Consider the following 16,838-nt stretch of genomic DNA (forward strand, 5'->3'; position numbering starts at 1 on the left):
GGAGCAGCCCATTAATCAATTTACAACATAGATAGCAAACTGAACCAATTAACATCACTGGCAGAGCTACGTGGTAGCCGTGGGTTGGTCAGGATGTCTGAATACAAATTTTTCTAAGAATCTGTCTTTACAGTAAAATGTTTGAAGCTTACAGTCAATGTCAATTATATGATATCCATTTATTTTCACACAATACCAAGCAAACAGCATGACCTGATGACTTATCATTGATAAGTCATTTATTGTCATACCATCAGCAGTCATGGTTTCTTGAAATAAAATGCACACATATCCAAAACTTTGCTCAACACATTCATACTGTAATACTAGAAACAAACCTAAGTAAAATACAGAGTGGGTTTCAAGCATGTGTGCAGGCATACATGTGTGCAAACGTGTGCAAGCGGGCTAAACCAGAAGGCCATTTTTTGTGCCAGTCCAGCACTGGCAGCATAGGTCTTATTTATATATTTTAATGAAACACACTTGGGGTGTGCATCTCTTCGATAAAAGACGATTAGATATGTATCTTGATACATCGTGTGTGATACGATTCAAGTATGGTACATTTTAAAGTGCAACAATTTGGTTTGGTGCAGTGGGATTACGATTCGGTATGGTACGTCTCCTTTTGAGAGGGTATGATGCAATGAGTTTCCCGATGAAATAAGTAGATAATCCTTTTGCAATATGAATTAATCTGTCTGTACTATATGTGTGGCATTTCCGTCAGAAATGTGTCAAAAACTTGAGAAAATGTGTATTTATACCTTTTGTAATGTTTAACATATAACACGTAAGAGCTCTCCAAGGCCCAAACTATTTCAGACTTTACTTTGAGTTTGTTAATTAAAATGAGATGAGATCCTCATTTCAGAAAATAATAATTTTTGTGACATTTTTCTTTGGTGGGGGTGAACTTTTTTTTTTTTTATGTAAAATGTATTTCTTGACTGGGAAACACACAATGGGATTTTCACTCGGCAAACTACATTATTTTACCTATTTTTGTTGTTGATTCTCTTACAGATGATGCACTGTAAATAAAGTTTGCACAGCAGCGATATGGCAGATTTCATTGCAACCACAGACAAAATTTTGTTGCAGAGGATTGTAAAAAAAAAGAAGAAGAATTATAGTATTTGTATGGTAAAGGGGTCCTTTCTGCTTATGTAGTAGAGGAGAAATTACAGTGGCGTAAACATGACTGGGTATGTAATTTATTAGTGCACCCGGAGGGTGGAAAAGCAAAGGCCGTGTTGGTAGTAGAGCATTACGAGCCCACTCACATGTTCAGTAATGCTCCTTTCCACACATTTGTTATTGTTTCTTAAACTTTATTGAGCCAAGGTACCAATTTTGCGTTGGACAAATCTTATGGCACCACCAAAATAAAACAAAGCTTGAATACTAAAAAAATGATCTTGACTCAATTTACTCTGAAATTTACTTACTCGGAGGGAAAACTTGTTTAATTGGAATGCAAAGCTGATTTGATGAGCTATTCTGGCAATTTATTCATTTATTTATTTTATGAAGGAGGGGAAATTAGGCCAGTTTACCACATTTTAATCATGTCCAACCATTTTTTTTGGTGGTCATGGTTAAATAAATTAACATTTTATTCTTACGAGCTGACAAGAGTGTATTTTTAACCGGACAAATACTGATGAATGTATTATAAAAAATAAAAAAAATAGGGGGGGAAAAGAAGTCAAAACAAAATACGCTGAAAAAGGGTAACAAAACTACATCCGTTTACACCGGAAATACGCAACCCCGGAAGTCTTCATGATTGCGCGGTCTTTTAGGACAACACACTTCCCACAACACTGTGCAGAAATGGCGGGTACGTATTTGACAGTGTTGTAGTATTCCCACCGGTTTCAATCGGCTTCCATTTATATCCACCCGGGCGTAGACAGGCGCGTGTTGTAAGAAACGTTTAACTTGCGGAGCTGGACAACGCTTTTGGAGTACAGAATTCGCAACGGGGGCCTGCCTGCTATGTTAGCAGCGTGCTATCAGGCTGTCATAATATGCTGTATGTTGAGCAGTACCGTGTGGGCTTGTACGATTTATATAGCTTTTTACGCCGAAGTGCAAAGTAAAGGGCTTAATGTTAGCCTACGATTGTTTCCGTGTTGTTATTATGCACGCAAGCCACCTTAACTATAATACGAGATGTGAACTAGCTGAATAGCTGTTGTGATGTTTACTACATGTAGTATCATTAGGTTGTTGCCAGGACACATGTGTTCAGGTCGTAATCTTGCCAAGCTTTCCTCCAAAACTGCCATAATCAAAAGCTCAGCTCTACTTTGTTGCTTTCGACTGTTTGGATAAACTGATCTTTTGTTGTGCTGTATTGCTTAGCCTTGTGCACCGTTTTGTGCTCATTTGAAGTTATACTATCATACTGCAGTAAGCGTATCCTTTAACACCAGGTAATGTGATGTGTTCCCTTAGGAGCAAACAACATGGAAAAGAAACTGGCTGAATTTAAGTGTGACACCAACGAAGCTCTATGCTTAAAGCTAAGTATGTGTTTTGCTGCACTGAAAATTAAATATAGTATTTGCCAAATTTTATTGGGCCAAGGCATCCATTTACAAAAGAAAAATACCACCGCAAACCTCCCAACAAAAGCACTGAAGTAACCATGATCTCATTTCAGTTAACAAATTGACTGACTTAATGTCATATTTGAGTGTTTAATTGAACACAAACTTAAATACTTGTAGGAAGCCATGGCCTATTCTGTGAATACGCTTTTTTTGTTTTGGTAGTACCTTATAACCACTTAACCAAAAGCATGGACATGCTCTTCTTTACTCAGTTCGCTTTCCAGAGGATGTTGATGATGATGGTACTACATTCCACCCGGAGTACAGCCATCAGATTTTTGGAGACGAGTAAGTATTTTCTTTTTTTAGTTATTATGTAGAACACCACATCAGTTAATGTAGGTTCTCCACTTGTATATAAAAACTTATACTGTAGTTAATTTGGATTTATGTTATCAACTAAACTAGTGTATGAATCATAAGAGCCAACCTCGTTCAGAAACATTTGTAGCGTGGCAAGTAAAATGTAAATAATGTATAAAAAAAGTTGAATAGTATGAAAAACAAAAAACGATATAATGGAATAGAATTTGCATACAAGTAAGACCATGTCACCATCCAATCACACTTTCAAGGTCTCACAGATAGTCAAATCTTGCAGCAATCCACGTAGCACAACTGCAGTTTGCTATTATATGTTATTGCAAAGCATTCTCTCCCTCTTGTAATTATTTAAAATGAGATACAGGGAGTCCTCGAGTTACGCCGTACGCGACCTACGTCGTTCCGATTTTACGGCGCCCGTTACTCGTCCGTAGCACCTCCCTTTTTCGTTGATTTGCCACAGTAATCACACCGTTTTAAAGTTATTTAAAGTTGTGTTGTTGTTATCTCCAGCAACGGACATCCATCAGCAGGTCGACTCGCCATCAGGTGCGTCACATTTCCGTTTTTATAGCTCCGCTCTGCCGTCCGTCAGCAATGAATGTCCGTGCAGAAACACAGAATATTGGTGCCGGCTCTTCTGGGTCTCACAAATGTTTTTTTTTTAAATTACTGTACAAAGTATTTAGATGTAAATATCGACGTAAATGAGGAAATCTGACTTAAGTCGAAATTCGGGTTATATCGCCGGCGTAGGAACGGAACTCCGCCGTAACTTGAGGACTCCCTGTACTACTATTGCTGTAGTACTGTGGGAAGTAGCAACACTGCAGTTTTTATAAGTGAATAGCTGTTGGTTTCAAGTTTCCACTGTCAAGTTTCGATAAATTGTAGATATATATATATATATATATATATATATATATATATATATATATATATATATATATATATATATATATATATATATATATATTACAGTGAACTGCCTTTAGTTATTTATTCATTTATGAATGACAATTTTTAACAAGTCATATGTTAATTCCGTTCCCTACAGTGAAGTGGCGTTTGGATACAAAGGTCTTCAGATACAGCTCTTTTACACCGCTGGAAGCCTGACCACTCTTTATAAAATCAAGTATTCTTCCAAAGTCACAGACACATTTGACTCTGTGGAGGTAAGATTTGCTTTTTTTGCATATTTTTTTCTCAGTGTGATATTAAGATTGTCATGAATTCACTTTGTTGTTATTGTATACACTAGTGCTAGCCGGCCAATGTTTTGGTATTACCACAAAAAATGGAATATGTGGAAACAGCCGCCTCCATACTAAACTAAACTAAAACTAACTTGAACAAAGAAATCATTATGAAACTGATATGAGGTAATCCACTGAAAAGGACACAGAACTTCTTCTTTTCAGTTTTGTCTTCTCTTGACAACCCAGGTTGAGAGTATGCCTTCTTTCTTGGAGAGAGTGTTGCAAAATAACATCTGGTGCGATATGTTTGTGATATTGAAAGCACATTTTCCTTGGATTTTTTTTTGAAGGAATACCAATTTCACAACCTTTTAGGGATTATTAGAGGTTCCACTATAAATTTAACCCCACATATGACTGCCAACGTGCGCTCAGCGTTGACCCCGATGGCACTCTGAACTTTAAGGGTTTTAGTGCAGCTGGTGTCAGGGTGAAGAGTGAGGGGAGTCGTTTAGTCTGCGTCTGAAGAGTGTTTGTCTCCCAGTCCGAGTGCATATGGACAGTCGGGCAGCTGGTGAGAAAAAGGACTTCGGATTTAAGCAGCTGCAACATACACTAGTCTCTGATCAAAACGAGTTTTTTTGGGGGTCAAGAATGACAACTAATTAACTAAGTTATGGTAATTTTCAGCATATCCGTTATCTATCACTATGGATGTGTGATTGTTTTAACTCAAAATGAAGGCTTTCCTAAAAAATCGCAGTTAAAAGCTTCAGGTTTTCAATGTAGTTAAACGTCCTCAGAAGCGTAATCATACCGACGCCACAAATTCGATTATTTATCCCCCCTTGTGCTTATTTGTTTTGGAATCAAATGCATGAACAATGTTGTGAAGGTACATTGTTAAGTTATATTCATGACAAACTAAGGCATCTATTCTGAAAGGCTGCGCAATTTAGTGTCTAGTATGTCGAAGAGTGGCTGGAACAAAAGGGCTTGTTTGTCCAAGGCCTTTTAAGCATGCTCCTTGTTTCTTCGAAACGCCGCCGAACAATTGCAATGCTGGAGAGGCATTCAGCTGCAGGTGCATTACCTCCAGTTTGATATTAGCTGATGTCTGAAAGGGGGAGAATCAGCAGTATTTTGTATTAGCCTTTTGTAGTGCATTTTGCACCGACCTTCTTCATTTCCCTGTTTTCAATGCTGAGCAGCGAGGGTCTCTGTGGCGACATAATGCCCATCACACATGTAAATGGTGTGAAAGGGCTGCTTAGCGAAGTGTTCTCATGTCAATCCTTGTGGAAATGGATACAATGCAAACATTACAGCTGAACTAACCACGCGTTGCACCGAGTAAAAAGTCCGAGGGTTGCGCCCCTTTGTCTCCGAGGCCCTTTGAAAATGCGGGGCCCAATTCATTTGATTGGGTTCACTTGGCAGGATTAGAGGAGAGGCTGCTATTATGTTTGAGCAAAGGTTTATTAAGTTGAGATCAATTCATCAGGTTTAATTTCCCAGTGAGTGGCAGAAATGGGTTATTGTGGCAACTTCATCACATATTCATGGTTTAACTTGAAGAGTAAATGTACAGATTTAAGTGGTCTTTTCAGGGGGGGGTTTGGTGAGGACTCTGCTCAGCTGACAGTTTTAATTGCCTAATGGTTTTCTTTTCATTGGCACACACAGCATTTGTGTTTTATTTGTACCACCTATTTGATACATTTCTTGCAGCCTTCCCATGTCTGTAAAAAGACAAATGTTTCTTGTCGTTTAACTGGAATACAGTAGGGCCTTGAGATACACGAGACCCGACTTACAAATATTTTGGGACACAAGCTATTGATCGACCAATTGATTTTTCATTTTTGCTTTGACTTGTTAGTGCAAACTTGAAAAACGAGCACTGTGTGGTGGCAGGTGACTTACCTCACTTCACAATAAGCGTTTGGCAAATACAATCAACAAATATTCTTTAAAAAAAAAAAAGGCTTCAACCTCTACCAATCATGTTTTTTTGCTTTTTCAACAAACACGTAGCGTCCGTTATCTTAATGCTAACATGTAACGGGAATCTAAATGCACACACGAGCTAACAATTGGCGTCTATGGTGGTGCTGTTGTTACCCTTTAACTCTTTGACTGACAAAAACGTTAAATAACGTTTAGTAAAATCCTATGGAGGAGTGCCAAAGACGTTAAAAGACGTTTGTTTCAAAACAGAGGTGAAACTAACCATTTTCTATTGTTGATTACTGAAAAACGGAATAAGGTAGAAACAAACTTTTTTTTCTGATGAAAGATGAGAGTCCAATCTTTCATTTGGTAGTATGTGTGTTTCCATAGTCCAAACACATAATTTTCTGTGGACCTTGAAAGATCAGTCAAAATGCTTAAATCGGCTGGCACCCACGGCATCCCTTTTCTGAAAACGTCTGGCAGTCAAAGAGTTAAGCCAAAGGTGAACATGTTGAGAAAACAGATCAATATGTGAAACTTTTTCTATAAATCTCTGCCAGTGGTTTTGAATGATCACACTCCCAGAAAATTACAATGTCCAATCGCTGAACAATTTTAGAACAGCCCTGCTGTCACCACGTTGGTGACCCCGAAGCAATGGCAAGCTGAAAACCAACAGGAAGGCAACACGTCGGCAGACAATATAACAATATTCACAGGCATATATATTCTTTATCTTCTGCAAAGAACGATTATCACTGCAGCTTACTAAGAAGCCAGAAAGGAGCGGAGTTTCCAGTGCAATATATGTCTATCTGTCTTATACTGCCCCCAGGTGGCCATGGCGTGCACATCAGAAAACAGCAAAATGTCGTATTGAAGGGGGAAAGTTACAATCGGGTTCAAGGAACTATTAAAACTCGCATATCAAGGCTCTACTGTATTTGAAAGCTTAAGTATTCTTTTCATAGTCCTTCACCACTGTTATGATCTGAATTCACATTACAGCCTGACAATATTGATGGAAAGATCCGAGAAATTGTTCCCGCTGGGTTCACCTGCAACACTGATGACTTTATCACGCTACTGGAGAAGGAGGCTAATTTCAGGCCCTTCGGCACTTTGATGCACACGTACACAGTGCACAACGAGGAAGCCGGAGAGCTCACTTATCAGATTCACAAGGTGGGAATGCTCATCTTTTGCCGGCGACAATTATTGTTGAAAGCTGCATAATTCTTAACTTAGTAAGTTTCCTTTCCTATCTTACCCGCTGCAGGCTGACTTGAGCTGCACAGGATTCCGAGAGTACCACGAGCGCCTGCAGACCTTCCTCATGTGGTTCATAGAGACCGCCAGTTTCATTGACCCGGATGACGATCGTTGGGACTTCTTTCTTGTGTGCGTGATCTCTTTAATTGACACACACACACACACACACACACCCACCCTCCCCCAATGTGGGCTCCCCCTCCTATCCTAAACTATCCTAAAGCCTATATTGTGTCATTGAAAAACAAAGCCCCCTTTTGAGGCGCTTGTGGCCAATTACCCGGCCGGTTTTGATTATATTCCCCTTGTAGAAGAATTGTTGATCAGGCAAGGGCTTCTTTTGTGCAAAAAAAGCCCCTTTTGAATTTTTTTTTTTAAGGGTACGGGCAGAATTGAATGCTGTTGTCTTTTGAAACATTGAACAGTGTCTTAACAGTAAAAAGAGCCTCTGCCAGTGTTTCCTTTACCTTGGCACCTATTAATATCAACAATAGGCAAAATGGACTGAAGTGATTTTTGAGGAGCTCAGTCCCTCTTTCAGGCTTTTCTCTTCCCCTAAGTTGCAGTACTCCAATTAAGTGCATAATGTATTCAGGTTGCAGCAGGTGTACCGATCTGGCCTGGCTGCTCTAACTTGATGCCGTTGTGGAAGGGGGTGGGGGGGGGGGCATGCAAGCGAAAATGGACACTGCATTAAAGTGTGCTTGTAATTGACCTGTCTGCCTTTTGTGTTTTATCTGCAGATTTGAGAAGTACAATAAGGATGGGGAAACCCTCTACGCAACCATTGGCTACATGACCGTTTATAATTACTACGCATATCCAGACAAAACCCGGCCACGTGTAAGGTAATTGCTGGGGCTTTGTGTGTTAAAAGGGAAGAGGAAAATTGCACATTTCTTTATCCTCTCCCCAAAGGACGAAGCAAATTATTGGCTTAGATCACCAATCATTGGTTTCATGAAACAAGGGTGATTTGTGTCTGAAAACAACTTTATAAATAAACATTTGATGTGACTGAATTAATTGCGCTGATGGATTGAAGCGACTCCGATCAGTTTCTGTTCCAGTGCTACTACTTACTTAGATATCACAAACAGCCCAAAAAAAACATGTTTTACTTGAGCATTTTACAAATCAACAACAAATATTTTTTCCCCCATTATCTTTTGTGTTTATGTGTGTGTGCTTTCACCAAACAGCCAAATGCTGATATTGCCTCCGTTCCAAGGAGAAGGTCACGGAGCGCAACTGTTGGAGGCAGTGCACACATTTTATTCAAACATTCCAAAAGTACAAGACATCACAGGTGAGGGATTTATTGTAAATATACAATGATTACAAGCTCTTGTATTAGATCCCATATGGTTGTATTTGATGGGTAATGTTGCAAAAGAAAAAAGTATGGTTCGGTCACAGATGCTTGAATTGATTTGTCAGTGCTGTGACTGTATCATGTGGGGAAAGTTAATTTGGTGTGCTGGCATGAAAACTGGCCTGCTGAGGCTCTATTGAAATTTACTCAATCTATGTTGTTGATGTCGCTGTGTGGGAACGGGGGATGAATATCAAAGAGGCATCCTGCATTGGAATTTGGAATGTGGTCCAGTGCCACCAAATGTGGCAGAGAAAAAAGCCTCATGTTCCTGCTCACAGGCTAACAAACCAACCAGAGATTTCTATCATTCTTCCCTGACTGTAATCTTCTGCTTTTTTTAGCTGAAGATCCTTCTGAGAGCTACGTGAAGCTGAGGGACTATGTGCTGGTCAAGCTTTGTCAGGGCCTGTCGTCGTTTGCTGGGGACAAACTGCACCAGGGCCTGTCAGCCGAAATGGTCGAAGAGGCACAAATGAAACTGAAAATCAACAAGGTGCTCTGTCAGTAATTGCTTGGTCATTTCCTCGCTGTGATGAATGTCGGAAAATGTCAACAGTCTAAAGCAGCGAAATATTGAATGAACAATTAGCAGATGCTTATGACATCTTGTCACCTTTTTTCTTTTTGTTTGATTTTGAGGTGTGTCGCCATCTTCGTAAGTTTAAACTAATTACTGTAAAAACACTGTAAATTACCCTTTTTTTGGACCGAAATCAAAGAGGTACTTGACAGGGGGCTTAAAAAGACATTTAAAACATAAAAAAAAAACATTTATAAACTCTTTGACTGCCAGACGTTTTCAGAAAAGGGATTCCGTGGGTGCCAGCCGATTTTAAGCATTTTGACTGATCTTTCAAGGTCCACAGAAAATTATGTGTTTGGACTATGGAAACACACATACTACCAAATGAAAGATTGGACTCTCATCTTTCATCAGAATAAAAAAGTTTGTTTCTACCTTATTCTGTTTTTCAGTAATCAACAATAGAAAATGGTTAGTTTCACCTCTGTTTTGAAAAAACGTCTTTTAACGTCTTTGGCACTCCTCCATAGGATTTTACTAAACGTTATTTAATGTTTTTGGCAGTCAAAGAGATAAAAGGTGCCAGCAAATGGTGGACTGTATTTAATCAATGTTACTTTTACAGAAACACGCAAGAAGAGTGTACGAGATCCTGCGTCTGAGGGTGACAGACATGAGTGATGAAGAGAAATCAAGAGCGTACTGCTTGGCAGTGAAGAAGAGGCTGTTTGGACCATACAGGGTGAGCGCCCCGCCCCCCCAATATGGACTAAGATGCGGGGAGAAAAAAAAACTTTATCTCTGTAAAATGGAGTGTGTATGCTGAGGATAAATGTTCAGAAAAAGCTGCCCCCCCCACACACACACACACACACGCACACACACTCATAACAAACTTATTTTAAGGCTGCAAAAATAACTACATTGTTATTGACACAACAGAGTGTAAGAGGCTCCATCATCACTCAGGCATGTGTGGTCTGACTATTTATGTACAACATGTGTCAGTATCTGTACTTTGACAGAAATAATCTAGGTGGAAATTGTTTAAACCACTTTGTCAAGAACCAAAAATGACAAAACTAAAGTCTAAATAGTAAGACTTTAGTTTAGTTTTATTTATTTTTTTACTTTGCAAGCTTTTTGTACAACTAAATGATAGTCAATGAGATGCACATTATGAAATCGTGGAATAGAGCTTCGTGCCCTAACATAACCTCCCACATCCTGTTTTCGTGTGACGTTTTCTGTAGGAGTTGCTTTGCATACCAACCATCAGGCATTCTGTTCAGCACAAAAACCCCGCCTCCAAAGAGGCCGAGTAGGACATGGAAAAGGTCCCACGGGGTAAATTGGCAAGCAGAGATCTGGTGGCCAGATGCTGCAAGTTTTTTTTTTTTTTTTTTTTTCCTTCCCTGAGATTTAGTTGAATGCCGCCAGTTTGTAAATGTGAGCGAATTATAGCTGTGCTAGATCTAAGAGAGCTTCTTTAACATGCCTCCAGAGACTTTTTCTGCATGCATGTGTAATTTTATTGTCGTCACGGTTTCAAATGCCATTCATCAATATTGATAATTATGTGTGTTTCCAAGTTAGTGCGCATCTTATCATTTGGGTTGGAAAAACATACAGACGCTCCCCAACTTACGAACGAGTTACGTTCCGAGCGATCGTTCGTAAGGTGAATTTGTTCGTAAGTTGCTTCAGTGCTATATTTTGTATTATAATTGATGTTCAAAGAGAATACGTACAGTACTGTACTACGTATGTTAGAGAGAGAGAGCGAGAGACACACACAGTATGTACATGTACGTAATAAGATAAATAAAATGAAGTTTAACTTACTTTTGGAAGATGTACTCGATGCTTAAGGATTTGATGGAGGAGGAGGAAGAGGAGGATTTTTTATCACGAGAGGTTCTTCGTCGTCGCTGGAATGGGCTTCAAAAGTTACTTCCTCCTCCGTAACTTCAATGTAGGAAGAAGTTGAGGGTCGAGGAGAAGAAGATGAGGGTTGATGAGTATCTTCCTTGGAGGATTTACTAGAAACTGGCCGAAAGAAGCGATCTAACTACGATTGCACAGTTTTCTTCTTTTTTCATCATAAATGATGCGGTAGCACTGTATGGCATCATTCAATTGATTTGCAACCTTTGTGCAACGTTCAATATTTGGGTCTTGCTGCTCGAAGAGTGCGATGGCTTTATCTATGAGCGGCAGGCGTTTCCTCTTCTTCCCCCTCCTCGACACGTTGCTGAGCCTCCAATGCTGGGTGAGCTCTCACAGCGCCAAGCGTCGGTATTAGCGGCGGAAAGAAGCACTACAGTACTCGGAAAAAGGTGCGCAATAAAAAATCTAACTTACAACCGTTGTTCGTAACTCGAATGTTCGTAAGTAGGGGCGCGTCTGTATTTAATTTTTTTTATTCTTTATTCTTGATGGACACTATGATCTATACTTTACTGTTACATTAGGCCCAGAAGTCAGGATTCCGGTCTATCATAACAGGAAAAATGAGGGGCATTCATGCACAATTCAATCAAGTACATGCTGCACACGTTGTACTTAAACTTAAGCTTAATGCCCATAAAATCCAAAATACTGTCAATTGTTTTGATATTTTCAGAAGTTGAAGCTGACAAGAGTAGAGATGTGCGTGCGAATTTTGGTGACGATTCATAGCATTTTTGTGTCATTAAGCGACATTTAGCTTTTGCACATTTTACAGTTGTGTTCATAAGTTTACACACCCCAACTTTATGTGAACGTACAAGCACAACTCTACATCAAAATGGCTGCAGAAGTAGAGGATGAGGGGCCTTGATTGGCCTACCTGCAGACCCGCCCCGTGTCCAATAAAAAGTGGGGCTGCATTTTTTAACGAAAAATTTGACAAGAAGACTTGTGTGCAGAATTCTTTGAAGGAAGATAATTACATCTTAATTGCTTCACCGCTGCGTCTTCAGACCCTAGTCAGCTGAAGTTTTAAGAAAAGAAGTGGCATCTTTACAACCTGCTAATTTTGTTTTTATTTTTTTTATCTTGTAATGCGGTTAATACACTACAGGTCAGCGTTTACGTCCTAAATCTCTGAATCCCAGTTTGCACCCTCACTGACATGGCCGTCGATGTTTGTTTGTGTCGAGCAGAAGAATCAGAGGGAGCGAACGAAGATGACAAAGTGCCTGCGGCTGGAGGAGGTGGCGTCCCACTTGGGTCAACTGGACACTCAGATGCAGCACGAGGAGCTGGAGAAGAGCTACCAGGTGGTTTTGGGAGACTACCGGAGAATCATTGAGAGGCTTGCGGCGCAGGCCTGATTATAGAGACCACACTTGGCAAGAGCCCACCCTCTCAACCGTGTGGTCTTAAGTGTGTACAAAACCCTCATGAACTCTCACTGCAACCCAAGAAGACACACTGGTTAAGATGCGCAATCCAATCACAGATGTAATTGCAGTGTTTTTACAGTAGCCGAGTTGCGGGTTGCAGTGGAAAGCAGCCGTTTTGTCTCCCAGCTTGTGTTGGTACACTGGAGGATTAGTGCAGCTTGGTGCGGGTTTGTCCCACATTTGCAAGACCGGTCATATTTGTAGATCTTTCTCTTCAACATTGTCCATCGTCCCACTGTTTTGCAGCGCTTCAAATAAAAATGGAATTTGTAGTTGCTTTGTATGACACATTTTTTTTTTCGCTTTTTTAGGAGTTTTTCAATACCAATTTTCAATATTGATTTTAGACTGTGGCAGGGAGATTTCCAACAAGTGGCAAAATGGAACAACGGACTTAATCTTTAAAAAAGAAAATGAAAAAAAGGTTTTAACATTTTTATTGCCACTCCCCTTTGAAATGTACTGTCAAACTAAAATTAGAGAAAAATTGCATGTTGTGGTCTTTAAAACAACCGCATCACTTTAAAGGGATCCTTGACTCATTGAGCCATTTTCAGCAGTAAAAAGTTAATATTTTGTCCAGAAGGAATTTGATAACTTCATTTTCTTGTACAAATGAATTACTTTAAAAACTATTTTTTCCACTTGCTCTCGACTGAAGATGACATCACCTGTGCTGAGGAAGTAGATAACGACCAATCAGCAAATTGAGTCATGATTGGTCGATGTTACGTCATCTTCAGTCGACAGCATGTGGAAAAATTGTTATAAAATAGTTGTATTTTAAGGTATTAAGTGTACATGAAAAATAATGAAGCTACCAAAATATTAACTTTTTACTGCTGAGAATGACTCAATGAGTATCCCTTTAAATGCCCGCTTGCTTATTGCTAAAACAAAATGCAGAATAGATAAGCTAACTCATATGCTGTGTAACTTTACTCTTAAGTTTAATATTCTTTTTGAGTGACTGATTTCATCTGTTCTTGAAATGTAAGGAGACAAGTTACAGACTGTTGCACATTCAGCCCGTGTTCCGATGAATGCGTTTCCCAGCATGCTTATCACACTGCTACAAATGTCACTTTATTCAGGAACCCTCTTGTGGCTAATGCAACTTCTAATTGCCACTGTTGTTGAGTGCCTCTATGTGCTAATGATTACTATGGCGTTCAATTGAAAACCTTTGTGTCCCTATTTGCGCAGATCAACTGTAAATACCCATCATACTTTATGATACTTTAGCACATTGTCACTAAATAAGGACTGCTAGGTCAATTTGACCTTTTTTTTTTTCTCCCCACCATTTCCACTTGTAATAAGACAAAACCTTGTAACTCTTCACATCTGTAATGCAGCTTGATTGAACCCACTCATTCACACGAGAGGTCTCATCTCACTAGTTCACATTTGCTGCTGCGTGTGAACACCGCATTGCACTTAAGCTCATCTAGCAAACCCGCTGGTGCATAGCGAGTATAATCAAATCGGCTTTCGAATTGTATCCAAAGTTACTTACACTTTTCTTTTCACTTTTAACTTTTTCAGAAATACAAAAACTTTGAAGCATAATATTCAGCATGTCGATTGAATTTCTTTAGTCAATTACCCACTTGGGTGCTGAGAAGGCGGTGTGCTTTCTTCTGGAGATGAGCCATTATAGCCAATATAGCAATGGGTCCTCAATCGTTGAGCTTTTGTCCGGGGGGGTGGGGGTGGGGGGGGGGCACAGGCTGTCTATTATGTCGGCTGATATGTGGGAGGCGGATTTGTGTGTGAAGTTCCCAGTCAGTCAGATTCACTCTTTCATATTTCTGAAGACTCAACATTTGCAAAATCATGTTTCAGCATGTTTAATCATCCGAGCAATGACTACGATACCGGCAAGTGAGACTTAATATTGTGTGAATGGAAGAAACAGTATTGAGCTCGACTGGAATATTTGGTTTCACCTGTGGTATTTGGGCCTTATGGCGCCGAGGGCAGACAGTCAGGACTTTGGACCGGAGCCCAGTTGCGCTGACGGTGCCGCTAAATATGATACCTGTGTGGAGCAGCGGCAGCATCGTTAGCTGCCAAATTCCCAGGAGAGAATTTGCTTCGAAAGAACGGGCGCCCACCTCAATTCCCCTCCAGCAATGCTTCTCTTATCATGTTCCCTCTTCTTTTGTGCTCCGCATTCCCCGTGGCTAGCGGGGCACCGACCCGGTCCCCTTTCACTGCCTAAACAGCCCCTCTTTAAGAGAATGTTTGATGCGCTGACAAGCGGAGCCAAAACGGTGTAAAAGAAACCAAGTTTGACATCTTTTAATTGTGTGTCAGAGAGCCCAGATCGAGCTTGTCGGGACGCTTTCAGATGGGGGCCCTTGATAAGGTTGCTTGTGAAGCGAGGGATGTGATGGTGAAAAGTTAACCGGCGATCTGTATATCCCGCAATAAACAGACAAGAAGGATTTCAAACAAATTACAGATGTGTAGATGAAGAGAAGTTAACTTTACTGTGGTCGTATCTCTTGACTGTGATTTGAGTTTGGGCGTCTCATATAACAAAAAAAAAAATAAAAAAAGTGATTCAAAATTATTCATTGTTTATCTTCTGAGTGGGCTCTTAAGGTTGAACACGACCTATCATGGACACTGGTCAACCTCAAATTAGTCCAATTATCCCCAAAGGACATAATTGAAATAGAAACGATGTGTTCCACTAGTCCTGGAATATTTTTTGCATTGCATAAAACCTTCAGTGTATATTCTTCTCATAGTCTTTCTCTCTTAACACCTGCAGGTGCTGATCCATTATTGGAATAATCACCAACAAGCCAAAGAAAAGGCAAACTTGTAGACTCCAGTTGATTGAATGTGAGGTTTGCTTTACATCATGCGCGATGGAGATTAAAATGAGACGTTTTTAGAGGCGTATCTGGAATATTTTGGTCAAATTGCATGAGTTGAACTTGATGCTCAACTAATATTTGTGAAAGCTTGACTGAGGAAAAAAAAAAATTGCTGCCAATGGCGAGTGTCGGAACAGGAAGTGGATGTTTGACCCCTTTGTGTCAATCAAAAGTCTTTGCAGGGATAGAGTTCAAGATAAAAATGTTTTTCTCTTTTTTTTTTGTGGAAAACTGCTTTTTTTTTGTCTGTACTATAGTAATTGCAAGACTTGTCAGTATCACATTGCAAAGTACTTTTATAAAGATACACCACACATGCCTGTTTTTAATGCTCAATTTTAAGTGAAGAGAGAAGGGAAGTGGCAGCAAAACAGGCCCAAGTCCAGATGTCAGAGTTTAAGGCACATTCAGATCCTAGGCGTGGTCAAACTTCTAATTCTAATTCTAGATTCGAACATTTATACGGAGTACTAGAGTCCAAATAGAGAATGCTCTAGAACAGGGTTCACTAATTCCGGTCCTTGAGGTCCGTAGTCCTGCAAGTTTTAGATGTTTCCTCCTGCCAACCCACCTGATACTAAAGATCAGGATCGTTATCAGGCATGCTGATAAGCTAATTATATTATTCAGGTGTGCTAATGGGCGGAAACATCTAAAACCTGCAGGACTCCGGACCTCGAGGAGGACCGAGAACTTGGTAACTTTTTTTTTTTTTAGCTCCCTGAGCCACCAAAAGACCAGCTTGTTGGATGGAATTAGGCACGTAATATTTTATAAGTGAGTCTGAAGTTGCCTTCGAAAGAAATGAATAGCATTTGTCCCTAAATAGGAAATTTACAACACAGAAGATTGAACTGTGCACTTTGCTTCATTAACAGCCTCCGTTTTGGTCACAACTGACCTTCTCTGTACTCTCGGGCCCAGCCTGCGTATTAATCTCTTAAATGAGCCGTGCCGCACTTGGCTGACCACGATGTGCTTTCCAATTAAAAAAAAACGCCCCATTAGGGTGTAATTGGTGCTATCTGAGGCTGCGAGCGAGCCGTTATGTGAGCGGAGCGAGAAGCCAGTCCGATGCTATCGCCTCGGAGGAGACAGGAAACCTCTTGTGTAATCTCGTCAAATCGCAGATGGCGACTGCGATCGCGCGCGGCGACCCGCTTTGCTGACGTTTTCGGCACCGTGGTTTTGATCTGAAAGCAACTGTGGGCCGACTTTCTGTAAAGACCCCGGGGAGAGGGAGGGGGTGGCCTCGTAGAATAATGCCAGA

At 40.2% G+C, this 16,838-nt stretch overlaps 1 protein-coding gene across 3 annotated transcripts in view; it reads left to right on the top strand.

Annotated features, from left to right (window-relative positions):
* Positions 1-12,951, top strand: part of hat1 (histone acetyltransferase 1) — a 32,504-nt gene extending 19,553 nt beyond the window's left edge. For 2 of the 3 annotated variants that reach the window (XM_077579289.1, XM_077579288.1), the window contains 10 exons: positions 2,470-2,541; positions 2,840-2,915; positions 4,009-4,129; positions 7,118-7,294; positions 7,389-7,510; positions 8,125-8,229; positions 8,584-8,690; positions 9,101-9,252; positions 9,908-10,024; positions 12,432-12,951. In XM_077579289.1, coding sequence (XP_077435415.1) covers positions 2,470-2,541; positions 2,840-2,915; positions 4,009-4,129; positions 7,118-7,294; positions 7,389-7,510; positions 8,125-8,229; positions 8,584-8,690; positions 9,101-9,252; positions 9,908-10,024; positions 12,432-12,602 — 1,220 coding nt within the window. In that variant the 3' untranslated portion in view covers positions 12,603-12,951. Of the gene's footprint in view, positions 1-1,777; positions 1,850-2,469; positions 2,542-2,839; positions 2,916-4,008; positions 4,130-7,117; positions 7,295-7,388; positions 7,511-8,124; positions 8,230-8,583; positions 8,691-9,100; positions 9,253-9,907; positions 10,025-12,431 lie in introns of those variants that run through there. The other variant, XM_077579290.1, reaches the window with a different exon arrangement.
* The last annotated feature ends 3,887 nt before the right edge of the window (positions 12,952-16,838 follow it).

The sequence above is a fragment of the Vanacampus margaritifer genome, chromosome 11 (genome assembly GCF_051991255.1).
Source record: "Vanacampus margaritifer isolate UIUO_Vmar chromosome 11, RoL_Vmar_1.0, whole genome shotgun sequence".
Classification (NCBI taxonomy): Eukaryota; Metazoa; Chordata; class Actinopteri; order Syngnathiformes; family Syngnathidae; genus Vanacampus; species Vanacampus margaritifer.